Here is a 26,539-nt window from a genome sequence, read left to right on the forward strand (position 1 = left end):
TATTGCTGCTCTTATATTGTATTTACTGTCCATTTGCTGCTGTGACAATGCAAATGTCCCCATTGTGGGACAAAGAAAGGAATATCTGATCTTATCTTAATACTTAGCTACTGAATCAGCAGGTAAACACACATGTGGGGCTGAAAGCTGTTAAATAAAGAACTGAAATCAACTAAACAGGACTGATAACATCTGTCCCTCTGTGGTATCAATGTGCAAATAGATAAATATATAATACTACATCAGTCAGAAGGACCAAACCAGTACTTTAACTTTAATACTTTAACTACAGTTTACTGCTTGTGTACTTTTACTGTTACAGGATACTTGTAATTAAGTATTTTAACATTGCTGTTTTGGTACTTTTTGCTGAATAAAGGATCTCAATACTTCTTCCATCGCTGTTCAACACTGATAAATTATTAAACATTGACTCAATTCTCAGGCAGAGTGAGACATCATCTCCTTCAGTTCTGGTTACAATCTAACTGAGACGCGCTCAGTGCTGCCGCCTAGTGGTGACGGTGGGAACAGCAGGCATCCAACCGGCCTGTGTTTAACAAGTTATTATGAATTATAGTGAAAATAGAGACAAGTATGGAGAACAAAAGAGATTTATTAGCAACAAACTGTTTATATGAACAGAACATATAAATAGAAACATTATGAGCACAACAAATGTAAAGAAACTACTATAAATGAACACTAAGAGGATCTATATCAAATGTTTTAACACAATATAAGCTGTTCAGTTTTTAATTGCTTTTTGTTTTTAAAGAGTGTTGAAATTAATAAATGTGTTCTTTGCTAAATGCAGAGGGCTATTTATGATGCTTTAATCACAGTGTTCTTTAATATAGTATAGTAATGAAAATGATTCGAGTTGATTAATGAATTAATCCACAACGTTTTTCATAATCCATCAACGGTTTGAGTAATTAAACAAATATACATTCACTGGTTAAAAGCTTTAAAATGTTTGTATTTGTTGCTTTTCTTGTTTTTATAAATCTTTAAATTTGGATTCCTGATCGGACAGAATAAAACATTTAAAGACGTCATCTTGATCTTAAGGATGTTTTACTGACCAAATAACACCAATATTACTCTTGTACACAATGCTGTTATTAATATTTCTAAATGTTTTACTACTATTGTTTGTATTGCTTGTGTACTTATTATTTATCGTCCTTCATGCTTTTGAAGCTCTTTCTATTTTTTCAATCCACTGTAAAATTTCTCAATCATTGGACTAATAAAGTAATATCTTATATTTCTTACCTGTAAATTTACATTTATGGATACGGAATTATAAATATTTATTGAAGCAAACAAATAAAACACATCAATACCTAATTCTATTGTTATTTTATTGTATGACGTCACAAACAGACTCCGGACCAGTAGATGGCGGGATCCCGCGCTCTGCACAACGGAAGTAGGAAGAAGGAGAAAAACACCAAACTGTAAACAAACCGGAATCACAGTTTCTCCTCTGATGATCAAAACCTGAGAAATGAAAAGATGTTGACTTTCAGCAGAAGAACTCTGGACAGGATTTACTCCACGGTACGTTTAATATTCCTGATATTAGTAAAAGTACTGCAATATTATGAGCGATGTAGTATGCAGTATTACAGTAAAAGTACTGCAGTATTATGAGTGATGTAGTATGCAGTATTACAGTAAAAGTACTGCAGTATTATGAGCGATGTAGTATGCAGTATTACAGTAAAAGTACTGCAGTATTATGAGCGATGTAGTATGCAGTATTACAGTAAAAGTACTGCAGTATTATGAGCGATGTAGTATGCAGTATTACAGTAAAAGTACTGCAGTACTATGAGTGATGTAGTATGCAGTATTACAGTAAAAGTACATAAAGTGTTTCTGAGTCTGCAGGTTTCAGTGTGCAGCTAGAATAGAGAATATTTTGCATTTTTGCTTAAAAAACATCTGTAATAATCAATCAATTAATTTAATGTTGACAGAATAAACAATAAAGTAGCTTATATTTGTAAAGTTTTACATTAAATGATCTGAAATAACATTAAATTCCGATAGTACCAGGCGGGGAGTTCCGGTCCTCTGAAATGAGGCAAACGCGGAAGTAACTTAAAACTGCATTCTATCAAAAGGCCACCAGGGGGCGACCGTTTTGGTGTCAAAAGGACTTCCGTCTCTATACAAGTCAATGGAGAATTCACCAACTTCTCACTTGATTTCTAACCTCAGTAAACGTTTTCAAAATGTGTTTATGGTCTCAATCGCTAGTTTAAAGCCTTCTTCAATGCAGTATGATGTTCATTTGGGACATTTTGGCCTCCCTGATTTTATATGTGACGATAAAGCAGGGTATGCATTAGGGCGTGGCTACGTGGTGATTGACAGGTTGATTGGTTCACAGGTTCAGGAGGGCGCCTCATGCTCCTCCTGATGCCCATATAAGTAGAATCCCTGTTTTTATTTTTCCCAGCATGCACCTGAAATTTTCAAGATGGCGCTGCTCAGATCCGATACTATTGGCCTCCGAGCAGCAGTCCACAAACCAATGGGTGACATCACGGATGTTACGTCCATTTTATATACAGTCTATGGATAGTACACATGAACAGTTCACGTTTCTTGTCTCTGTCTGTCAGGTCTTGCTGGCCGTGGTGGTCTTGTCCTGGTCTTATGTGATCTACGCCAGCAGGATCGCGTCTCATTGGCTGCTGGAGAAGAGAACCGCTGCTCTGCTGCAGGACTGACGGCTGGAGGTCCAGGTGAGCTGGTTCTGGTTCCTCACCTGGAAGAAGAGAGGAGTTCATTCCTGAGTGTCGTCTAACTAATAATGTCTCCTCTGTTTCTTTCTGCTGAACCTGAAGAAGATTATGATGCCTTCAGGAACTTCAGGACTTTTTGGGTTTCATTGATATAAACTTGTCGCGTTCGAGGACTTCATTACCCAGAAGTCCAGTTTGCACCAGACGAGATGATGATGTCACATGACTGACAGGGAGCTCATTGATTGGACTGTTTTGGTGATGTCATCACTACGTGGATGCAGAGTGGTCGATCATTATTGATGATTTATGATCTTCTCTGGTCGCTCCTCTGGTTCTTATTGGCTGTTAAAACTTCTTCAATTTACAAAGTTTTCTAAAGTTTCAGCAAACAAAACAAAACAAAACAAAGATCCTCCGAACTTTTCGTTCTTTTTAGTTTCAGATTCACTCTCTGTGTTTCCGTCCATCTTCAACAATCAGTTTATTAATCGATTAGACGATGAGCAGAAAAATAAGAATCTGTTGTTTTTCTGTCATTTTAAACAGAAAATGAAACAATAAGTTTGGGAGAAAACATTTGAAGATGAAACTAGTTAAGATCAGTTTGTACTGTTCTAATATTTCTACACACAAATAATAATATTAGTCTTTTTGTTTGTTGTAAAAACTTAAACAGAATCTTTGTAGATGGATTAAGGGAAGTTAGTTTCTGTTAAAGCTTCGATGGTTTATCTGTAAATAAAGATCATTTAGAAGAGCTGCATGTTTACTAGGTTCAAAGTTCATAGTTAAAAGGAGCTTAAACGTCATGTTTTAAAGCCTACTTTTACATTTTATACCGAGAAAATGTTCTAGAAGATGTTTCAGAGTGAGATTTAATGTGTTTTGGTGCCATTTTGACAAGAAAGTGTCTATTAATGATTATTTAATGTCAAACTTCTGACAGTAAACTGAAAATTCTTAGATTTGATTTAATCGAATCAAATGAAATGAGACGTGTAGACAAATGAATCTGTGTAATGATCGATCATCTTTTATCGTTCTAAGAACTCAGTAACTTCCTCCCTCCCTCCTTTCCTTCCTTCCTTCCCTCCTTCCTTCCTCCCTTCCTCCTTTCCTTCCTTCCTCCCTTCCTCCCTTCCTTCCCTCCTTCCTCCCTTCCTTCCTTCCAGATGATGTAATCATTTTAAAAACAAACATTTTTAAAGGACCAACATGTTTACAGGTCTCAGATATGAACTACAGTGTTTCTGTGTTTTATGTTCAACATGTTTAACTTATTTATATTTTCTACAGTGTGAAAAGTTTTAAACATTAAAGATGTTTCAGATTAAAAGCTTCATTTCATCTGCTGTGATTAAAAAAAGTCGACGCAGGCTGAAGAGCAACGAATCAATAGAGACACGTCAGCTGTGTGTGTGTGTGTGTGTGTGTGTGTGTGTGTGTGTGTGTGTGTGTGTGTGTGTGTGTGTGTGTGTGTGTGTGTCCGTCCTCTGATGTATTCAGTAACTAAAACCTCTGAAACACATTCTGTAACGATGAGACGCTGTCTTTGATGTGTGTGTGTGTGTGTGTGTGTGAGTGTGTGTGTGTGTGTATGTGTGTGTGTGTGTGTGTGTGTGTGTGTGTTCTCTCATATGTAAATTCTTTCAACAGAATGGGTGAACAAGGGCGAGCGAGCTAAAGAGAAAGCAGGAGAGAGAGAGAGCGGATAGGCTCTTATAGTTGAGTACACATCCTATTAACAAAACACTTCAAACACACAAACACACACATTCTCTCTCTCATCTGTAATTAAAAACCAGGTTAGCATCTCGCTCTCTGAGGCCACAGGAAGGATTTCTCCAGATAGAAATGATCCGATCCCTTTATCATTTTAACATCTCAAAAATGTTGTTTCTCATATTTTAATTCATAGTTCTGGAGGTTCAGCCAAAGAAAATAATAGATTAACTGGATTATTATTGGAGAAAACTCCACATGACTTGTGTGTGTGTGTGTGTGTGTGTGTGTGTGTGTGTGTGTGTGTGTGTGTGTGTGTGTGTGTGTGTGTGTGTGTGTGTGTGTGTGTGTGTGTGTTTGTTTGTTTGTTTGTTATGAAAAGGAGAAGCGAGCTGCCTTTTGCAGCTGTGCTCGTATTCAAACCTCTTATGTAGATGAGTCTATATAACACTCACACACACACACACACACACACACACACACACACACACTCACACACACACACAGTCATGCTGCAGTGCTGCTCGGCTCTTAATCACATTTACAAATACATTCAACCTTCGTGTCGTCCTCCCGGGTCAAATTGACCCGTATGTTTTGACTGTTCCTTCTTTCCTCTGTCCTTCTATACTTCCTTCCTCTTTTCTTTTCTCCCTCCCTCCCTCCTTCCTTCTTTCCTCCCTCCTTCCTTCCATTATTCCTTCCCTCCTTCCTTCCTCCCTCCTTTCCTTCCTTTCTTCCTTCCTTCTTTCCTTTCCTCCTTTCCTCCCTTTCATCTTTCCTTCCTTCCTCCCTCCCTTCCTTCCCTCCTTCCTCCCTCCCTCCCTTCCTTCTTTCCTTTCCTCCCTCCCTTCCGTCCTTCCTCCCTTCCATCCTTCCTTCCTTCCTCCCTCCTTCCCTTCCTTCTTTCCTTTCCTCCCTTCCTCCCTCCCTCCCTTCTTCCTCCCTTCCTCCCTCTCTGCCTTCCTTCTTCCTCCCTTCCATCCTTCCTTCCTCCCTCCTTCCCTTCCTTTTTTCCTTTCCTCCTTTCCTCCCTTCCTCCCATCCTCCCTCCCTTCATTCCTTCCTCCATCCTTTCCTTTCTTCTTCCTCCCTTCCTTCCTTGACTCGAGGGCAACAGGAGGGTTAAACACTAAACAGGAGAGTTGAGTTTGGGGGGAATTGATGTTTAGTCACCAGCTGACATCGATACTGTCTATTTCTCATCTTCAGAAGCAGAATCTGGAGAGTTACATCATCCGTCTCTCTCTGTCCATCTCCTCTCATCAGCTCTCACAGGTCCTCTTCCTCCTCCTCTTCCTCTTCCTCATCCTGCTGTTGTCATGTCCTCCATTAACAGGTAAATGAATTCCCTCGTCTCTCTTCAAGTCTTCCATCTGCTCAACAATGTGACATGAATATTTATACAGGACATCCCTGCCAGCAGAGATGTTAATGAACTACATTCACACTGCAGCCAGTTAAAAAAAACAAAAACTACCCGTGATTATTGATCTGAAGAATCCAGACCACTGAAATTTTAATATATATTTGCTCCATTATTGTTCATACTGGTGTAAAAGTACAAATTCTGCCAAAGCAACCAACAAAACTTCAGACATGAACTCTTTAATAGCAGACATCAAGAGGATTGTTTTTGGCCATCAGACACATTTAACAAGCACAACTGTTGTAAAAGGAGTTTAACCTTCGTGTCGTCCTCCCAGGTCACATTGACCCCGTCTGTTTTGACTGTTCCTTCCTTCCTTCCTTCCTTCCTTCCTTCCTTCCATCTTTCCTTCCTCAATCCCCCTTTCTTTCTTCTTTCCTTCCCTCCTTATTTCCTCACTCCCTCCTTCTCTCTTTCTTTCCTGCCCCCTTCCTTCCTCCCTTCCTTTGTCCTTCTTTCCTTCCTTCCTCCCTTCCTCTTTTCCTTTCTCCCTCCCTCCCTCCCTCCCTCCCTCCCTCCCTCCCTCCTCCATTCCTTCTTTCCTCCGTCCTTCCTTTCTTTTCCTCCCTTCCTTCCTTGACTCGAGGACAACAGGAGGGTTAAAGAAATACCAAATAGTCCAAAACACCAGCTGCTGATTCCTGTTCATCTCAGTTACGTACTCTCTCTGATTGTTATTAATATTAATATTATTATTATTATTAAGGGTGAATTTCTTAGTCATTCTATTCTTAGTCATATGCTGTTTTCAGTTTTACCATTTTAAAGCTGTAGCAAAAATCTACTGACTTTATGTCCCTTTAACACTTAATCATTAAGTTGTTATTGTAGTTGTTATAATTAGTAGTTTTATTGTTATTGATCATTGATCACACTTTCTGTTTCACGTGATGATGTAATGTTTGCCAATGGGGACCCAATTTAATAATGCTAGTGACACTAATATCAAATTGCTTAAAATTGTTTGCCATCTGTTTTCCTTTTACATAATTGTAGACCAAAACAGACGAATGGTAAAAAAAAAATAAAACGGTAACATCAAAAAGCGACCAAGCAGCAAAATGTCCACATGTTCTGACAGAAAAGGCAAAGATGAAAATATCTGTTTAAGGATTTTAAGAAATGATCAACTAAAAACTGCAAAGATTGTCATTATCATTTTTACAGTTAACCATAAACTGTAAATGCACTGTGCCAACCAAGCTAGCAGCTACTGCGAGGGTCAGATCCACTCTCTCGTCTAAATGGTCATTTCTGGCTCCAAAAAATCAAAGATGCCAACGGTCAAATCATTAAACTAAAGTCTTAAACCAAGGCTGACGTCACAGTGACTACGTTTATATTTTTTTAACAGTCTATGATGGTATCTTAATGGAAAACAAAAACCTGTTAAGTGGGAGCAATGGGAATGAAAACTGTTTAAATTAAACAGGATCATACCACAAACTAAAATAAAACAGAATAGACTTAAAAAGCAAGAAAGTATAAATAAAGGCCTGACTCTGATAGAGGCCTAATTTATAACAATCATTGTTAGTTTAGTTCGTGGTAATGACTTTAATCTGTTAATGGATGCTCACTTTGTTAACTTCAAGTGGTTTAATGGCACCTAATTAAATACATAAAGCCGCAGAGTGATTCATACATGTAACACAGAACACATTCTGCATAACAAACACTGAAGACAACTGAAGAGATCAGATCTCAGAGTTAGGGGATCAGGCCGGGTCCAGGAGAGAGTCGTGGTTCAGGAACCCCGGCATGGATGAATACAGCTCTCGTTCTTTCTCCGTCTCCATCTCCACCCCTTTCTCCGTCTCCATGGTGACGTGTTTGGTCGTCTTGGCGCCAGGACTGACATCCTTGGAGACCAGAGATGTCTTCTTCCCTTCCAGCCAGTATGTTACCATGTCACCTTTCCCCTTGTTAGAGACAGACAGATGACAGAGTGTTACAGGGCAGCTCCCAGTGCTCCCAGTGCTCCCAGCGCCAGACAGAACTGAACTGTGGTGGGACTCGGCTGCTCACCTTGACCTGCATCATCCCTCGGCACTCCAACACGTAGCCGCCGATCTCCTCCAGCAGGTAAAAGGTGCTGGAGCTGCACTGGATCTTCAGAGCTGTAAAGACACTGACTTTCAAATCTCAAATGTCGGAGCGTCCTTTAATGCAGCGGCTAGTGGACACACAGTTTAAGAGCTTTTTAGCATCTACAGTCAGTGGTATAAGATGTTTCTGCATTACCCACGCTGGTGGACTCCATCCTGGATGCTGTGTTGACTGTATCTCCAAACAGACAGTAACGAGGCATCTTTGTCCCTACGACCCCTGCAACCACCGGACCTAAAGAGAACCAGAGACATAAATGTAGCGGAAAAACTGATGTAATAATAGATTTAGATTTGCAGCTTGTATAAGTTATGGCGATTTTCCACTACACAGTTCCAGCACGGCTCGGCTCGGCTCAAGGGCGTTTCCATCAGGGATAGTACCTGGTACCTGGTACTTTTTTAGTATCTGCTCTGCCGAGGTTCCAAGCGAGCCGAGCCGATACTAAATGTGACGTCGTCAGACTGCCGGCCACTGATTGGTCAGAGAGTCACTGGAAGAGTCATGAGCCGTCCAACACAAGAATCAAACCCGGCATTTTTAAATACCATCAACAGCGTTACAGAGATTGGTTTCTCTTCTCTTGCTTTGTGTGAGACAGAAAGCCTCATACAGCAGCAAGTACACCATCGCCTCCATGTCCTCCATTGTTTATGTGTTTGTGTCGCGTATAAAACGAAGTCACGGCAGTTTCGCAGAGTCGTGCTATGACGATCCCGCTCACGTTGAGTAGGTACTTTTTTGTAATGGAAAAGGTTCCTGGAACCTCGTTGAGTCGAGTCGAGCCGAGTAGTGCTAGAACTGTATAGTGGAAAAGCGCCATTAGTGTGTTTACCAACCGGAGTGTATCCCAGCTCGTATCTGCAGCTGCAGCTGGGGTTTGTGAGGGATCCTGAAGGTGCGACAGACGCCCACCAGATCCAGAGCCATGCTGGCGATCTCTGCTGCGTGGAGGATCCCGTTCTCTAGGGGCACACCGGACACCACCATGTCTACACACAAACAGACCGCTTAGCTTTATGAAGATTATCGGGTTTTCGGAGGCTTTAGTTTCATGTTACACTGAGAGATGTTTCTGGTATTCTTTTCAACCACATTTACAGTCATACCAGTCAAAGGTTTGGATACACTGATCATTCAAAGCTGTCATCAAAGCGAAAGGTGGCTGCTTTGAAGAATCTAAAGTGTGGATGATATTTTGGCTTTTGTTTAACACTTCTTGTTTACTACATGATTTCATATGTGTTATTTTATAGTTTGAGTTAGTTTGAGTTAGAAACTGGTTTAAATGAAGAAAATCCTTGAATGAGTTTGTGTCCAAACTTTTGACTGGTACTGTAAATACCTACACGCATTAAGTAAATTTTGCAAAGTGGATTTTGTTCTGACTTCAGCCGAAAAGTAGACTGGAAAATATGATTGAGACAAAAATATGTAGATAGTAGTAACAGCAGTAGCTAATGGTAACAGTTTGTATGTGACTCACAGGCATCACCGATGGTTTCCACCTTGTAAACGTCGTAGATGTCGATGATGTCGTCAAACGTCGTGTAGAGCTTGTTGAGGAAGTCCACGACCTGGTAGGGAGTGCTGCTGCTGGACAGGTGGGTGAAGCCCACAATATCACTGCACACACAAATTCACACAGTCAGTCAGTCAGTCAGTCAGTTACCTGTATGGTCAGCAGACAGACATCAGACAGTCATTACCTGAAGAACACGGTGGCGCTGACGTAGCTCTGAGCCTGTGACGGTTTCCCCTGCCGCAGGTCATCAGCTACCTGCCGAGGAAGCATACCTGCAACACAAACACATGCACGTACATTCTTATATTTACATCTTTAGTATTTTTCTGCTTCTTCTGGACACATTTTGAAAGGTTACAACCACATGATTTTGATTTAGTAGCATAGAGTTGTGATTTTAAACTTATAACATCATTGGTTATATTATCACCTGCTACTCAAAACCTGTAAATGATTATTGTCAACATGTGACCCAATGTTTGAGCTGATTAACATAAAAGATGACATCAGTATATTGGTGTCGTACTGTATAGCAGCCTGTCAGTCTTTTGTTTCTCGTGCATCAGATCCTGAGTCCTCTCAGCCACCAAAACCTCCAGATGTTTACTGTATTTCTCCATCTGAAACACAGAGTTGTACTATACTGAATAAAAGTTCATATGCTTAAATACAACAGAGTATAATAGATATTAAACATATGAAGAGAATACAATACACTGTATGTGTGTGATACTATATGACACATTAGGACAAGATTTGATATTGTCACATGCTTATAATTTATATGTGATGTGACATGTAGTACACATCTATAACTTCTATAATATAGTATGATATAGTACATAATGTAAGACATGACATGGGTATTACCAGGTTCATCATCATGTCCACTGGGCTGACTTTGATGGGGTTGATTCGATTAACAAACTTCCTGATTTGTTCAAACGTGGGACGATGGGCGGGGTTATGAGAGCGACATCGCCGGATCAGCTTCAGAAATACAAACGGGACAAAAGATTGAAACATTTGTCAACTTTGTAGTGGAAAAGGTAACATTTCCATGTGTAAAGTACATAAACACACTTCTCCACTTCCATGTATTTGTGGAGAAACAAAAAAAATGTAATTCACTGTAGTCTCCAGCATATCATAGTCAAAGCTGAAGACCAATTAAATTTCAGTCATTGCATGATATTGAAAAGCATTCAATAAGTTAGCTTAACCTGTCATGCAAACAAATAAACAAAAACATTAGCTGTGACTCGTCCATCAATCGGTCAAACTTATAATACCTACTAAATATCATCTTTCATAGAGGTCAGTGCAACTCATAAACAATAAAGCAACTGGAGAATAATGCACATTAAAATAACAATGGTAAAACAAAATATATGAGAATTAAATAATAAAACAAGGATTAAATAAAGGTTGGTTGAAAGCAGCAGAAAACAGTCTGAACACACCTCTACATAGTCAGCAGGACAGGGACAGGTGTTGTCGGCTCTACAGGAGATCAGCTCAGGTAGAGGAGGACACCAGGCGCACTCCAGGTTAGACTCCTCTACCTGCACAGCAAAATACTTTAAAATGTATTTATAAACGTCTTTTTCAAGATAAGACCAAAAAGGTAGTACATGTAGGCTAATCAATTACCAAAGAAACATCAACTTAGATAAACTGATAAAGACTATTTCAATGAAACTAAATCACATTATGCAGATTAACCAGATTGTGACTCACAGGGACGGGATCACTGCGAGTAGCTATCTCCAGAAGAATGATGGAATAACTGGAAAAAACATACATAGGTTACTGTGTGTGTGTGTGTGTTTGTGTGTGTGTGTGTGTGTGTGTGTGTGTGTGTGTGTGTGTGTGTGTGTGTGTGTGTGTGTGTGTGTGTGTGTGTGTGTGTGTGTGTGTGTGTGTGTGTGTGTGTGTGTGTGTGTGTGTGTGTGTGTGTGTGTGTGTGTGTGTGAGAGAGTGTGTCCAGTAACATTGTTATGATCAGTTTCTGAGTTCAGATCCAAACTGGACTGACCATTTGTTAACCGTTGTTGATTCTGATCAGTGAGGTCCTTAACCTTCGTGTCGTCCTCCCGGGTCAAATTGACCCCGTCTGTTTTGACTGTTCCTTCTTTCCTCCCTTCCTTCCTTCCATCTGTCCTTCCTCCCTCCCTCCTTCTCTCTTTCTTTCTTTCCTCCCTCCCTTCCTTCTTTCCTTCCCTCCTTCCTTCCTTTCCTTCCTCCCTCCCTCCTTCTCTCTGTCCTTCCTTCCTCCCTTCCTTCCTTCCTCTGTCCTTCCTTCCTTCCTTCCTTCCTCCCTTCCTCTTTTCCTTTCTCCCTCCCTCCCTCCTTCCTTCTTTCCTCCCTCCATCCCTTCTACCTTCCTTCCTCCCTCCCTTCTTTCCTTTCCTCCCTTCCTTCCTCCCTCCTTTCCTTCTTTCTTCCTTCCTCCCTTCCACCCTCCTTTCCTTCCTTCTTCCATCATTCCTCCCTCCCTCCCTCCCTCCCTCCCTTCCTTCCTTGACTCGAAGACAACAGGAGGGTTAATCAAAGTCCTGTATTTATATTTAAACTTGCAGAATGTGCACAGAGTTGATGAAGCATCCACACAAGGTAAAGGATTACATTTTAGGATTAAGACCTGGTGGAGGTTTGGCATAGCGTGGTTAGTCTGATACCTGAACACGTCTCCAGCCAACGACGGCTCAATATTAGAGTTGTGAAACTCGGGCGGCATGTACACCTCCATGAGTCTCTGCTGATAGGTGGAAACAGGCTCCCCCCCGTCGTCCCTGCGATACATCTGCAGCCCATAATCTGACAAGAGAGACAATAAAACTGTCCTATCAGTGTCCAGCACTCCATTGACATCAGACAGTCTATCTCTGATGTCCTGTGTGGTTAAACACTTTTTAGCCCTACTCCTTTGTTTTTGTATCTGGATTTTTCAGATATTCTAAAACCAATGAACATCCATATATACAGGTAAACTACAGCACACATTTATATTACCAGTGATTTTGCAGACCCAGCGGTCGTCTAAGACACAGTTAAGAGACTTGAGTCTGCCGTGACAGATCCTGTGTTGGTGGAGGTACGACATCCCTCTGGCGATGTCAGTAGCAAAGGAAAACCTGGCAAGCAGAATATGATTTAATCATGTAAAAAGTAAACCCAAATGAACCTTTTTCACTCTATTTAAATAATAAAATAATAAAGTAAAGTTTCATTACAGTGAATTATAGTGTTATCATTTTAATGAAATGAACATGTTTGTCTGTTTATGTGCCTACCTGAAGCCCCAGTTAAGCGGGATCTCGTCGTTAAGAAGGACGTCGTTAAGGCTTCCTTTTGGGCAGTACTCCGTCACTATAGCAACATTTGGCACCTCAACACACCCACCGACGAATTTACACAAGTTGGGGTGATCGAGCTCCCTGAAGGCAGAAACAGAGAGTCGAAACAGTATATGTGTTATATGACAGGCTCATATTTTGAAAGGATGCTGAGTGTATGTGAGTCTTTACCTGACTTGTTTGACTTCCTGTCTGATGGTTTTGGAGAGAGAAAAAGACTTGGTTTGGATCCTCTTGATGGCCACCGTCCTGCCATCACTGAAGAAGAAAATTATTTTGAACACATAATGTTTTCTAACACGTAAATACTCGGGAACATTTGAGAATTGTCTGTAAATCTTTAAACCAACTAGTAACATCCTCGGTCAAAACTTCAGTCTGAGCAATTTGGGTTTGTTTGATAAATAATAATCCCTTGCTGGTACCACAGGTTGGAAAGCAAAGTTGTTCCTGCATTATTCCCAGTAAAACATAACTCCTAACTGGCAGCATGAACTGTGTTGACAGCATGAATGTGGTTTAAATAGACAGGTAGGTAGTTAAACAGGTAGGCATACTATATCCCAGTGCAGGTGAAAGGTGTTTTTCGGTTCCCTGGTTGTCCCATACAGGAGCTGAGAGCACTCACACAGCTGGTGTTACTGTCACTGTTGCCCACTGGGACACTCATTATACTGCCCATGGTCAAACGAGCCTCCTGATCTGTAGAGAAAGTGAATTCATGTTTCATACCAACATCATGAAACCATTTGGAATATGTTTAACAACAAATATCAACAGAAAAAGAAGAAACCTTTGTTGCATTCCTTCTTTTGTTATGCTCACAGACAGTTATAGAAAAGGTTTTTGCAGTTGCAGATATGTTTAGACTGGTTTCAGACGTGTTTCAAACACACTTAGAAAGGTTTAAACCAATTTTGGGCCATTTTAGACCTGTTTAAACCAGTTGAAGATCATCTGAATCAGATCCACTCAGACCAGTGCCAAACCTGTCCAGACGAATGTTGATCAATTCAGATGTGTTTTTGCCCTTTTTAGATCAGTTCCACATCTCTTCTGGCCAGGTTTCAGTTTCAGAGTTCTTTCCTGCAGAATAAACTAGTTTCAAGCAGTTTAAACCAGTTTGATCTGGATTGGTGCAGTACCTTGTTTTATCATTGTAAAGTCAATGATCCAGCTCTCGTCCCACAACAGCTTCTGCTTCTGGTACCGCAGCCACTACAAACATACAGGTCAGATGAAGTGACTGATATTTATTACTGGGTTAGTTGGGTTTCTGTCAGTGTATGTGTGCTGTGTTGTGTTGTGTTGTGTTGTGTTGTGTTGTGTTGTGTTGTGTTGTGTTGTGTTGTGTTGTGTTGTGATGTGATGTGTGAGTTCTCACCACAGCGGTCAGTATGACACAGAGGCACAGCAGGCTCAGCGGCAGGCCGATGGCCAGCTTTGTCGTCGGGGTCATAGGGCAATCACCACAATCAGCTGGACAGGTGGAACAAAGCTCTGCCTCCTCACACAATCCATCACCACAAACTTAGAGAGGGGAGAGAGGAATAAGTATCTACTTGTTGAAATTTCCATTATTATCAACACTATGTTTGGAGCACTGGAACGATATAACGATGGTAAACTGTTGAAGATAGCCGGAAAAAACGTAATACCTGTCTGCCCTCCTCTTTTACCCTTAAACCCAAAGATAATAGTTTCTGATGTCTAATATACCATTTCTGTTCTTTTTGCTAAACTAGTCACATAACACTTAAACATACCCACATAAAATTACCCTCTGTGTGTTTTGAACAAGTTGCTGACCAAAGTGGATTTCAAGGGACACGACACACATATACGTAGATATAACGTACCAACAGCAGGCAGCACTGTGCTCTTGGCCTCCAGAGCAACCTGCATGTTACCAACTCGTATATGAGCGATGAGTGAGGTGAGGCCAGCATGGAAAAGGACCACCTGTAAGACAGAGCAATGAGTTTTTTGAGGAGAATTTTTAGCAAGCTTTGTTTGGTTGAGGCTCATGAATCCTATATAGAAAGTGTATGTGATAAAAGGTTATACCTAAATAAACTGGACTGTGTTACCTTGGAGGTCCAGTTGTTCTGGGTCATCTTGCCCGAGGTAGAGATGGTGTGTGTGAAGATTTTTCCATCGTCAGGAATCCAGGGACCACAGATGCTCTCTGAGCTCTGATAGAAGTGAAACATTGTGGATCCATGTTCAAACTTAACATTTGTTGTCTTTTAAACTGCTCACAGTTTAGATTATTTAATGATCATTGGTTTAATTTCTTTTTTAAATGTCATTTATTTAGACAGTGTCACTTTAAATAAATACAACCTGATAAAATATTTGCTGACATGTAGAAGATGAAATTAACGTTGAGTACATTTACTCTATGACTGTCCTTTACTGTGCAGTTGAGAGGTTCTGGTACTTAAGTCGAGTATTTTCAGAGCATATAAAATAAATAGAGCCAGTAAATAAAAATCAGTGAACAGGACTTCTCCGGAAACAGCTACTTGTTCCAGAAATCCTTGCATTTAGGAATGCTTTGAATGGCTTTATTGAGAATTTTAATATTCCCTAATTCCATGAAATGATGGTAATTGAGTGTGACTTCATTCTCTGCTCAGGACACCATAATCCACTACATCTTTACATAGCAAATAGTTGTTTAACGACATCTGAATGTAATTTATTGCACCTTTAACGTTGCATTACATTATAATTTGGAGTTATCTCTGGTTTGTACCATGTGTCCCAGCGGACAGGAGTGGATGTTAGCGTGATGAATGCAGCAGTTTTCTCCATCGGCATCTTTCCAGTTGGCAGGACAGTCGTGATGTTCGCAGAAGCTTCGAGCCTGTTCGGCATTTTCTATCAAACTAAACACATAAACACAGCAGACCATCTGTTAGAACTAGATTTTACAATGTAGAGAAGTTTAAGCCGGTCTGTCAAGTTTAAAATAATCTTAAACAGTAGTAGAGAATAAATGCTTGTGTTAACCTTTGAGTAAAGACTTGGTTTTCAACCGCCCACTGGTAGAACGAGTCTTGGGCTGTTACCAAGTATGTGACACTGAACACCTCCCCACTCTTAATCAGCTCTGGAGGACGAACCACCCAGGCCATCTCCAGACCTGAGAGAGATTAACCAGCAATCAGACAGATAACCAGTGTTTATGGTTATAAAACATCTGTATCTACTGTACATGTTAAAACTTTAGCTCCAAGAGTACAACTGAGGTTCAAAGAGACAAAATTAGCCTTATTTCCGTGGTAGTAATGCATTAGCAAAGTTACTAGATACACTGACGTGTTTTTATCATTTTTAGACAACAGTGGAGGTCTATGGCACATCAGGATTTCTTATTTTACACACAATACCTGATAGTAGATCAGTTTGACTCTACACTGGAGGAAAAATACAGAATATCGTCACTTAAAGATCAACCTGACCTATAATTTCCTTGATAAAGATGCAATACTTTATGCTAAATGATGTTATGATATTATAATAAAGAAATAAAACATAAAATTCAAACTACTATCTAACAGATGTCTTCTCACCTCCACAGTTGATCATATTGTACTCGTTGGGTTTGTCCAGAGGCCAGCAGTCGTACTCGCTGTTATCCAGATCGTGCCAGCAACACACAGGACCAACGCAGCAAACACACACCTGAAAACAACACACACACACACACACACACACACACACACGATCAATGAGCAGGAACAAAGAACTGACAACTCATAAATCAACAAAATTGCAATTAAACCAATAAAGATTCATTTTTAGTTCCTTAGTTAATAGCTACATCATATTAATTGTTTTCAGGATAAACAAAAAAGACAGGCAAGGCTTTTATCAACAAAATAAAACATCTTTATTTATGTAGAAAAATAAAAATAATGATAAGGATGATAAAACAGTATAAAAAGATCTGTTTTGCTTCAATCTGAAATGGTTTTATAATGTAATTACAATAAGAGTATTTAAGTATTTGAGTTGTATTTCAGCTGAAAAAACATGAAATACAGTCGGTTTACAAAAGTTAATGTTTTCTTTAATACAGGAATAATAATTTAATGTTTTTAATGTCTGTGACTAATCTGACATTTAACTTAACATCCCAATAAATCTTAAATTCACAGATATTTTTTCTCAGTCTTACCCAGAGCAGAAACCAGAGTCTTTGCCTCGTCTTCATGTTGCTGTTGATGGACAGACGGGCTGAGACGGAGACGGGTGACTGTGGACGTCTGCAGCTTCTGACTGAGTGATGTGCAGAGCTGGAGGATGGTCGAGAGAGGTAGGGTTAGGGTTAGGGTTAGAGAGAGAGAGAGAGAGAGAGAGAGAGAGAGAGAGAGAGAGAGAGAGAGAGAGAGAGAGAGAGAGAGAGAGAGAGAGAGAGAGAGAGAGAGAGAGAGAGAGAGAGAGAGAGAGAGAGAGAGAGAGAGAGAGCTGATTAATGTTTCACTGCCATCTAGTGGCGATTACTGTTAATGCACCGTTTTCTAAAAATTTAAATTCACTCATCTTGTGAAGGTATGACTATTATAACAATCAATTCTAACAGAAACAAAAAAATACAGTATATAAAACCTCTGCAGTGAGTCATAGAAATGGTTTTAAGATTCTGTTCCTTGTCTACACATTTATTAATACGATTATTAATAGTGAAGCATCAGTGTTAGAGCAGCATGTTACTGTTGTAGCTGCTGGAGGTGGAGCTAGTTTACACTACTTTATATACAGTTAGCTAGTTTAGTCCAGTGGTTCCCAACCTAGGGGTGGGGCCCCTTCAAAGGGTCAGCAGATAAATGTGAGGGGTGGTGAGATGATTAATGGGAGAGGAAAGAAGAACAAACTAAGTTCTGATACACAAATGTGTTTTCAGTTTTTGGACTTTTAATCTTTGATTTTTGCTGAAATATTGGATCTTTTGAACATTTATTGAAATGAAAGCATGTGAGAACTGTACTGCAGTAAAGTACAAGTCCCTCAAACTGTACATTAATACAGTACTTGAGTAAATGTACTTGGGTCTAGTTACTCACAGACAGCAAACATGTCAGCAGGTTAGTTTGACTTAATTTCCTGACAAATGAGCTCGAGCTGTTTACAGTCAACACGAGCAAAAACACACACGCGCCCACCGTCAGTGTGTGTTTACGTCAAAGTGTCAGTGTGTGTGTGTGTGTGTGTGTGTGTGTGTGTGTGTGTGTGTGTGTGTGTGTGTGTGTGTGTGTGTGTGGATGAAGAACTTCCCCTCGTGCCTCCCACTATTATCCACCGGCACGCGACACCACCAGACGTTCGAATCCCAAAAGGACCAATCACGGAGCGCACGCGGAGGATTCTCTTCTCTTTCTCTCGCTCACCTTCAGAACGTTCGTGTTCGCGCGCCGTGTGCTCGTGCTCTACGTCAGTCACCGCAGGGTCTTTTTGTCGACTTTAATTGAACGTCTTATTGTCTTAAATCACGTGTTTGACCGAAACTTACCGGCGCGTCTTTTCTCACTTCATCTATATTCTAGTTCAGAATATTCTAACTCATTTTTTTCCACCTTAAAAACTAATTTAATGTGATAACTGCGTGTTTTTTAACGTATTTTCACCGTCTAACCTTCATTTACTGGATTATTTAATGGCATATTTCTGCTCGTGCGCTGCCGCCGTGCTGTGATGTTGTTCCAGACCGTTTCCAGAGGTGGATATTAGTTTTGTTTTATTGTCCCGGGTAGGACCGGACCGACTCTGTTGGTGTCCCGGGTTAAAGGATGCTGCTGATCCGGGTCAGCCTTGCTTTGCTGTCCTGGTTCTGTTCGGGGAGCCGGGGCCAGGACTACGACAGGTCAGGATTTACCTCTGAATATGAACAAAAACAGAGATAAATGTAAAATACTGTACCAGTCAAAAGTCTGGACACACTTTACCATTAACATGAATAATAAAATGTGTCCAAACTTGTGACTGGTACTGTATATACTGAATATAAATATGGGACTTTATTATAAGTGTTTATTGTTCTATGAATCACGTGATTTATAGTGTTTTACATTAATTATCTGTAACACTAATGATAAGGAGAAATGTAATTTGTTGTTTTTCACTGCATACTCACAATATTTTGAATATTATTACAGTATTCAAGTTGTTATAATAATAATCTATATTTGTATCACACCTGTCATTCAAGAAATTCAGCTCCAAGTGCTTTTTAACAAAGACACAGAAGCACCAAGTTCAAGCTTCACGTTAAAAAAGGACATAAAATGAAGTTAAAAACATGTTAAACACATAAATCTAACCTCAGATGGAAAATGAAACCTCTTAGTAGTAGAATGCTGCAATTCTGAGTACTTATTACTTCATTTTTTGCAGCTTTTAATTTTTTTCCTGCATTTATCTGACAGCTGTAATTACTACTTTTACATGTGGTTTTAGTTCTCTCACTGAAGTAAATGGTCTGAATACTTTGCTGTTTTACAGGCATCAACTGTGTAATTATTGAGATTTTCTTCTTCTAACTGCTTTAGTTTGCTTTACATGTGACTCATGACACTGATGCTGGCTGAGCTGCACAAACACAGTGAATCATGAGTCATTAAGTGCTGTTACTGGAGGAGGATTAAGAAAGATGGAGAGTACCTGCGTTATCAAATCCCCTTTTATTTAAAGAGGAAATCGAAACTGAAGTTAGAACGAGCATCATGGTGTCAAAGGTTGGACGAAATAGCAAAGAGAGGAAATAATGATGGAAAAACTGAGACAGACTGAGGACAAAAGTGGTGTAAAGCGTGACGGGAAAGAAAGAAAATATGTAGGGGGGGAGGGGGGGGGGTTGGTGGAAAAAGCAGAGTACACCTCCGTCCCCCCGCTGATATAATTCATGTTGAGACAGGCAGGTGGAAACAGGAGATGAAGAGCGAGCAGACACTCAGACACTCTGCAGCCGGTCTGAACTGGAACTTTAACCAAACACTCAGCTGCTCGCTTTACTGTTTCTAAACTTCATAAACATGAAATTTAAGATTTCACCCTCCACTTATTTCAGTTTCACACTCTGTTTTTAAATAGATCAGCTGATGTCGGCCACTAAAGAACAAACATGAACTCTGAATGTCTCAACTGTGGCAAGAAGATGTAAATATATATATATATATGTGTGTGTGTGTGTGTTAATGTGTGTTGTAGCTGGGCGAACCAGGCGGTGTTATCCAATGGTCTCTGTCGCTATGGCAACAGCGTGGAGTGTTGTTGGGGCTGGAGACCGATGGACTGGGGACGCTGTCAACGTGAGGGACACAAAACACACAATATAAAAAATGTAGTTTAACGAGATTTAGGCGAGTTATTATAAATCCTGTCAACTTTAAAATCATTAAAATCACCTCAGAGAGACTTTAAACTCACTTGAGAAGTATTTTATATTAAAAGGAGGAGATTCAGATTAATAAACAGACAATTTTACTTATATATACTCACATTGACACTGCAGATATCGCTCTGAACAAGACTACACTGTAAGAAATAGGGGACACTTATTAAACGGACACATCATCTTTACATCTCAAGCTCTATATTAATATTCTCAGCTTAAGGGAGAAAAGAATAGTTAATTTATCGTTTATACTGATGATGATATACCTAAAATGTATATTAACTGTGTGTGTGTGTGTGTGTGTGTGTGTGTGTGTGTGTGTGTGTGTGTGTGTGTGTGTGCGTGTGCGTGTGTAGCTTACTGTCAGCAGGGCTGTAAACACGGAGAGTGTGTCGGACCGGACCGATGCAAATGTCACCCAGGATACACCGGCAAGGCCTGTAACCAAGGTAACCGTGTGTGTGTGTGTGCTTTTTTTTTTTGCTGTATTTGTGGGGACCTGTTTGAAGCCTCTGTGGGGACATGTTGGTCTGTTTGAAGGTTCAGACTAAGATTTAGAGTTCAGATTAGATTCAGTTTCCTCACAGGTATACAGGGACAAACGTTCGGGTTTGTGCCGGCCTCACAGACGTTTGATTTCCCATCATGCCTCTGAGAAAAAGAGAGCAGACACATTCTTGTCATGCTTGTTTGACCTGCAAAGGCGTGTTTTACCTAAAGACCCCCAAAACACACACACACTGCTGTTTCCAAACCAAGACCAAGACACACAAACACACAGGCGTACTCCACCCACCAACACACACACACACAAACAAGCACGCGCACACACACACACACACACACACACACACACACACACACACACACACACACACACACACACACATACATACAGTGTTAATCTCCTGATTAGAGACTACATTATGAGTCATATCCTGACTATAAAACAACATCTGGCTTTAAACTGGAGCCTTCACACACACTCTGTAATATAACACTGCACACACACACACACACGCACACACACACACACACACACACACACACACACACACACACACACACACACACACACACACATACACACGCGTGCACACACACACACACACACACAGACACACACACACACACACACACACACACAAACACTTGAAATGCTCTTTGTGACCTGTGGAGCAGAGTGTCAAAGGTTAATCCAACAATTTGACAAGGAGAGTGAAAGCAGAGATGTGCCTCCAGTTTAATGTTTAATGGTGTTTGTGTGTGTGTGTGTGTGTGTGTGTGTGTGTGTGTGTGTGTGTGTGTGTGTGTGTCAGACCTGAACGAGTGTGGTCTGAAGCCTCGGCCCTGTAAGCATCGCTGCATGAACACGCCGGGCAGCTACAAGTGTTACTGTATGGACGGATACATGCTGCAACCGGATGGTAGCTGCAGGAGTGAGTTTATACACACACACCCACACACACACACATACATACACACATACATGAAACCACACACACACACACACACACACACACACACACACACACACACACATACACGCAACCACACACACATGTATTTATTTATTTTAACCCACGAGTGTCCAAACAGATTCAGAATGAAGTGAAAAAGTTTTATAATTGCTTCCAGATGCTCGAACATGTTACCATGCCAACTGTCAGTACGGCTGTGAGGTCATCAAAGGGGCGGTCCGGTGCACCTGTCCGTCGCCGGGGTTACGGCTGGGACCCGACAGACGCACCTGTGTGGGTGAGTCAGTCGTTCTGTCTGTAGAGGTTGATACCGAAGTCGAGTTTATCCTCCAACATATCCTCTCTCTCTCTCTCTATGTCTCTCTCTCTCTCTCTCTGTCTCTCTGTCTCTCTCTCTCTCTCTGCAGACATCGATGAGTGTGTGTCGGGCGGCGGCGTGTGTCCTCGTCGCAGGAAGTGCATGAACACGTTCGGCAGCTTCTTGTGTAAATGTCACCTCGGCTTCAAACTCACGTACATCAACGGACGCTACAGCTGCATCGGTGAGGCTGAAATAACTGGATTGAATGGAAACAAACATGGATTAGAAATGTCTTTTTTCTAATATTCTAACAATAACAATAACAGTGATAATAATCTCTCTGGTTTCAGATAAAGACTCTCGGCCGTTCTGCTCTTTGAATCCGTCTTCTCCGAAGTGCCGCTGTAAAGACGGCAGCTGTAAAGGTAACGGCGTCTCCTCATCGTCTTTCAGGGCACTGATTGATTTTTTGTCACGTTTCCTACATATCTACATGTACAAATTCAAGTCCTTGTAACTTTAAATAATAGCCACGCCCTAATGCATACCCTGCTTTATCGTCACATATAAAATCAGGGAGGCCAAAATGTCCCAAATGAACATCATACTGCATTGAAGAAGGCTTTAAACTAGCGATTGAGACCATAAACACATTTTGAAAACGTTTACTGAGGTTAGAAATCAAGTGAGAAGTTGGTGAATTCTCCATTGACTTGTATAGAGACGGAAGTCCTTTTGACACCAAAACGGTCGCCCCCTGGTGGCCTTTTGATAGAATGCAGTTTTAAGTTACTTCCGCGTTGGCCTCATTTCAGAGGACCAAAACTCCCCGCCTGGTTGAAACTTTATGTCTGTTTTCTCCCAGCGATACCCAAAGTCCCTCTGGAGCCGCCGAGACCGAGAACTACAAGAACTACAACTCCCATCACCACCACTACAACTACGACTACTACGGCTCAGCCAACCACTACGGTCCCCACAACGACCATCACCATAGCAACAACTTCTCTGGCTGCTGCAACCACCACTTCAATACCTACTACTACTAAACCTGATACTACTACACCTGTTACTACTACTACACCTATTACTACTATACCTGTTACTACTACACCTGTTACTACAACACCTGTAACTACTACACCTGTTACTACAACACCTGTAACTACTACACCTATTACTACTACACCTGTTACTACTACTATACCTGTTACTACTACACCTGATACTACTACACCTGTTACTACTACACCTGTTACTACTACTACACCTACTACTACTACACCTGTTACTACTACACCTGTTACTACTACTACACCTGTTACTACTACACTTATTACTACTACTACACCTGTTATTACTACACCTGTTAGTACTACTACACCTGTATCTACAACTACACTTCTTACTACATCAGAAACCACTCCTCTTATTATTACTACTACTACTAGTACTACAACAACACCTGTTACTACTCCATCCAGTACTGTTCCAAGTACTGCACCACCTGTACCTACCACCACTGTGAGTACATTTGCTCCGGTGCCTACTACAACCGAACTGGATACTACTACAACTACTACGGCAATGACGACAACACCAACGATCGCTACCACGGTCGCCCCGACCACCACCACCACCACCACCACCGTGTCCATGGCAACAACCACAGTGAACAACAAGATCAACAAGGACGTAACGCAGAAACAGAGAGGAGACGTGCACAGTGAGTAACAGAAAAACAGATGACAATCAATTATCATTCATTTTGATAAGTGATCAATTATTGAAGTAATGTTTTAAAGTCACACAGCTTCTTAAAGGTGAATATTTGCTGTTTTCTATCATTATAAACTGACTCTCTTATTGACAAGACATTTGAAGACGTAAGTTTGAGCTCTGGGAAAATGTTCACTATTTTCAACAACAAAACAAAAGATTATGTGATAAATGATAAAAAATAATCGTTATTTATCCTTTTTTTAATCGTGTGTGTGTTGCAGTCCCTCGTAACCCGGGTCAGAACCAGGTCTGGGAGTTTGACATCGAGTTGGGAAACACGGCAGACGAGGCCAAAGACGATCCTGGTGAGCGTCTTTATTTCTCTCTCTCCCTTTTTTTATAGAAATCAAAAATCTCAAATGTTCTTATCCTGTAACAATAGTTTTGACGGCTTGTGTTGAACTCTTGGATGGTTTCATACATTTTATTTATCATATTTGATCTTATTTACTGCATGGACTGTTGATTTGATAGATTTTTATGGATTTTATGAATCTTACTGATGGACTGCTCTGATTCCCCAATCTTATAGATTTGATAGGATTTGTTGATCTTCATTGACTGGCCATTAGCATTGTACTCAGTCTTAATGTAATTATTTTATTATTTTTGTCTGGTTTTAATTTGGTGTCCTGTGTGAAGTCCTCTGTCAGTTATCTATTCAATACTTGGTGTGTTTCAGATGTCGGAGTACTTCACTGTTCCTTCGATCACGGAATTTGTGATTGGATGTCTGACAGAGACGGTGACCTGCAGTGGGAAACTGTTCACACCTCTGAAGGTAACAAACACCTTTCATACAACATAGTTCATCATTTTCTTCTTAATAAGTAAACAAAAAGGGTCAAAAGACATAAAAACTCTTGTATTTATGTATATTGTTGTGTTCTGTCACTCAGGTGGACGTTACCTGTCCGTCCCAGAGCTGAAGGCGGGACAAAGGAGCATCCGTGGCGCTCGATTGGCCGTCCAAATAGTCCCGCCCTGGAACCACGGCGACCTGTGTTTCTCCTTCTCTCATTGGTTGACGGGGCATCACGTGGGCGTGCTGCAGCTGTTTATCCAAAAAAAAGGACGAAACCAAAGGTAGCGGAGAAAATAATTCAAATAAAAATAATAAAAATAAACTGTTGAATCTGTTTCCTCTGATCGGTGGAGTGTTGTTCCTGATTGGCTGTTGCAGGTATAGCCCCGCCCTCTGGAGCAGGACAGGTGGACACGGCTGGAGACAGACGCAGGTTACCTTGACGACGCACGCTCTGGACAAGGTGAGACCATAGACTGTATATAAGAAATGGACGTAACATCCGTGACGTCAACCATTGGTTTGTGGACTGCTGCTCAGAGGCCAATAGTTTCGGATCTGAGCAGCGCCATCTTGAAAATTTCAGGTGCATGCTGGGAAAAATAAAAACACGGATTCTACTTATATGGGCATCAGGAGGAGCATGAGGCGCCCTCCTGAACCTGTGAACCAATCAACCTGTCAATCACGACGTAGCCACGCCCTAATGCATACCCTGCTTTATCGTCACATATAAAATCAGGGAGGCCAAAATGTCCCAAATGAACATCATACTGCATTGAAGAAGGCTTTAAACTAGCGATTGAGACCATAAACACATTTTGAAAACGTTTACTGAGGTTAGAAATCAAGTGAGAAGTTGGTGAATTCTCCATTGACTTGTATAGAGACGGAAGTCCTTTTGACACCAAAACGGTCGCCCCCTGGTGGCCTTTTGATAGAATGCAGTTTTAAGTTACTTCCACGTTGGCCTCATTTCAGGGTACCGGAACTCCCCACCTGAGTGAGACACACGTGAGCTAAAGTCGAGTTTCCTCTGTTAGCGTGTGTCGTCGTTGATTACAGGTGTGTGTGTGTGTGTGTGTGCAGGTGTTGTTGAAGGCCGAGCGGCGGAAAGGACGACGAGGACAAATCGCCGTCGATGATGTCAGACTGAGACGGGGGGCGTGTCGATGACATCACAGAGCGTCCTCACACAGACGGACAATTTAAGACTTTTCAAATCTGACGAATCGCGGATAATTTAAAGGAAGATGCTGCTGTTTTTTTATATATAAAAATAAATCCTGTAAACTGTTTGACGTTTTCAGCAGTTTTTAGATGAATTTTCTCGTTGCTTCGTTATTTAAACTCTTTCTGAGAAGGAGGAAAAAAACAAAAAGACTAAAAGTACAAACTCAGCAGAGCGACAGAGGAACTCCTGTGACCTTTGACCCTTCAGCGTTCAGATGGAAATGAAGTCAAACATTCACTGAAACTGAACTTTGCTTTTATTTTTGTAAGTGAAATATTCTCAGAGGGTTTTTATTGTTTAACAAAGTTCTTTCTTCAGTCTCTGACTCAGTAAACATGTTGTTTACTTTCCATATTCTGAGATAAATAACTGTTATTATAAGTTTGTCTGTTATTATAATGAATTTGTTAACAGCTTATTTCTCTTTCAGCTGCTTCACTGCGGGCTCATGGGAAATGGTGTTCATTACAGGATGCAAGAACAGAAACAATGATTTCACATCTTTTCTTTAATATTACCACATTATCTAGACATATAAATAACATCGCTAACTGTTGCTGACGTTTTAAGTTATTTGTGTCATTAACAAGATTAAAACACATACTGATATAATTCAGTGTGA

At 40.7% G+C, this 26,539-nt stretch overlaps 2 protein-coding genes and 1 long non-coding RNA gene across 4 annotated transcripts; 2 read left to right on the forward strand and 1 right to left on the reverse strand.

The window, feature by feature from the left end:
* The first annotated feature begins 1,476 nt into the window (after positions 1-1,476).
* Positions 1,477-4,152, forward strand: LOC134006170 (uncharacterized). The gene is made up of 3 exons (XR_009927917.1): positions 1,477-1,569; positions 2,643-2,765; positions 2,868-4,152. It is a non-coding gene; the product is annotated as an uncharacterized LOC134006170 (long non-coding RNA).
* Positions 4,153-7,628: 3,476 nt separating this feature from the next.
* On the reverse strand, positions 7,629-17,137 carry LOC134006269 (atrial natriuretic peptide receptor 1-like). The gene is made up of 23 exons (XM_062445355.1): positions 17,102-17,137; positions 16,494-16,605; positions 15,931-16,063; positions 15,674-15,806; positions 15,003-15,107; positions 14,772-14,874; positions 14,297-14,442; positions 14,058-14,130; positions 13,470-13,614; positions 13,084-13,170; positions 12,850-12,993; positions 12,569-12,690; positions 12,235-12,373; positions 11,294-11,342; positions 11,017-11,118; positions 10,424-10,543; positions 10,080-10,173; positions 9,738-9,825; positions 9,515-9,654; positions 8,868-9,020; positions 8,164-8,262; positions 7,948-8,039; positions 7,629-7,841 (listed from the first exon to the last, which is right to left on the reverse strand). The coding sequence occupies exons 1-23, from the start codon at positions 17,135-17,137 to the stop codon at positions 7,638-7,640; spliced, it is 2,619 nt and encodes an 872-aa protein (XP_062301339.1). The 3' UTR covers positions 7,629-7,637.
* On the forward strand, positions 17,125-26,297 carry LOC134006102 (nephronectin). Of its 2 annotated transcripts, none has more exons than XM_062445182.1 (13): positions 17,125-17,239; positions 20,128-20,228; positions 20,671-20,763; positions 21,634-21,753; positions 21,953-22,072; positions 22,203-22,337; positions 22,447-22,521; positions 22,962-23,822; positions 24,100-24,183; positions 24,561-24,659; positions 24,778-24,964; positions 25,062-25,146; positions 25,773-26,297. In XM_062445182.1, exons 2-13 carry the CDS (start codon positions 20,207-20,209, stop codon positions 25,857-25,859), a joined length of 1,968 nt encoding a protein of 655 aa, XP_062301166.1. In that variant the 5' UTR covers positions 17,125-17,239; positions 20,128-20,206; the 3' UTR covers positions 25,860-26,297. The 2 variants fall into 2 exon arrangements, with proteins under 2 accessions (XP_062301166.1, XP_062301164.1); XM_062445180.1 differs by lacking the exon at positions 17,125-17,239 and adding an exon at positions 18,423-18,784.
* The last annotated feature ends 242 nt before the right edge of the window (positions 26,298-26,539 follow it).

This window comes from Scomber scombrus, chromosome 23 (genome assembly GCF_963691925.1).
Source record: "Scomber scombrus chromosome 23, fScoSco1.1, whole genome shotgun sequence".
Taxonomy (NCBI): Eukaryota; Metazoa; Chordata; class Actinopteri; order Scombriformes; family Scombridae; genus Scomber; species Scomber scombrus.

What these genes read in the sequence shown, in the direction of transcription:
- LOC134006269 (XM_062445355.1), bottom strand. Translation starts at nt 17,137, where the DNA reads ATGAAGACGAGGCAAAGACTCTGGTTTCTGCTCTGG. An exon ending in CAGGAAGTCAAACAAGTCAG is followed by an intron (nt 12,994 to 13,083) that starts GTAAAGACTCAC and finishes TTCTGCCTTCAG; the next exon opens with GGAGCTCGATCACCCCAACT. An exon ending in GGAAACCATCGGTGATGCCT is followed by an intron (nt 9,021 to 9,514) that starts GTGAGTCACATA and finishes GTTTGTGTGTAG; the next exon opens with ACATGGTGGTGTCCGGTGTG.
- LOC134006102 (XM_062445180.1), top strand. Translation starts at nt 18,711, where the DNA reads ATGCTGCTGATCCGGGTCAGCCTTGCTTTGCTGTCCTGGTTCTGTTCG. An exon ending in CGGCAAGGCCTGTAACCAAG is followed by an intron (nt 20,764 to 21,633) that starts GTAACCGTGTGT and finishes TGTGTGTGTCAG; the next exon opens with ACCTGAACGAGTGTGGTCTG. An exon ending in AACTGTTCACACCTCTGAAG is followed by an intron (nt 24,660 to 24,777) that starts GTAACAAACACC and finishes TCTGTCACTCAG; the next exon opens with GTGGACGTTACCTGTCCGTC.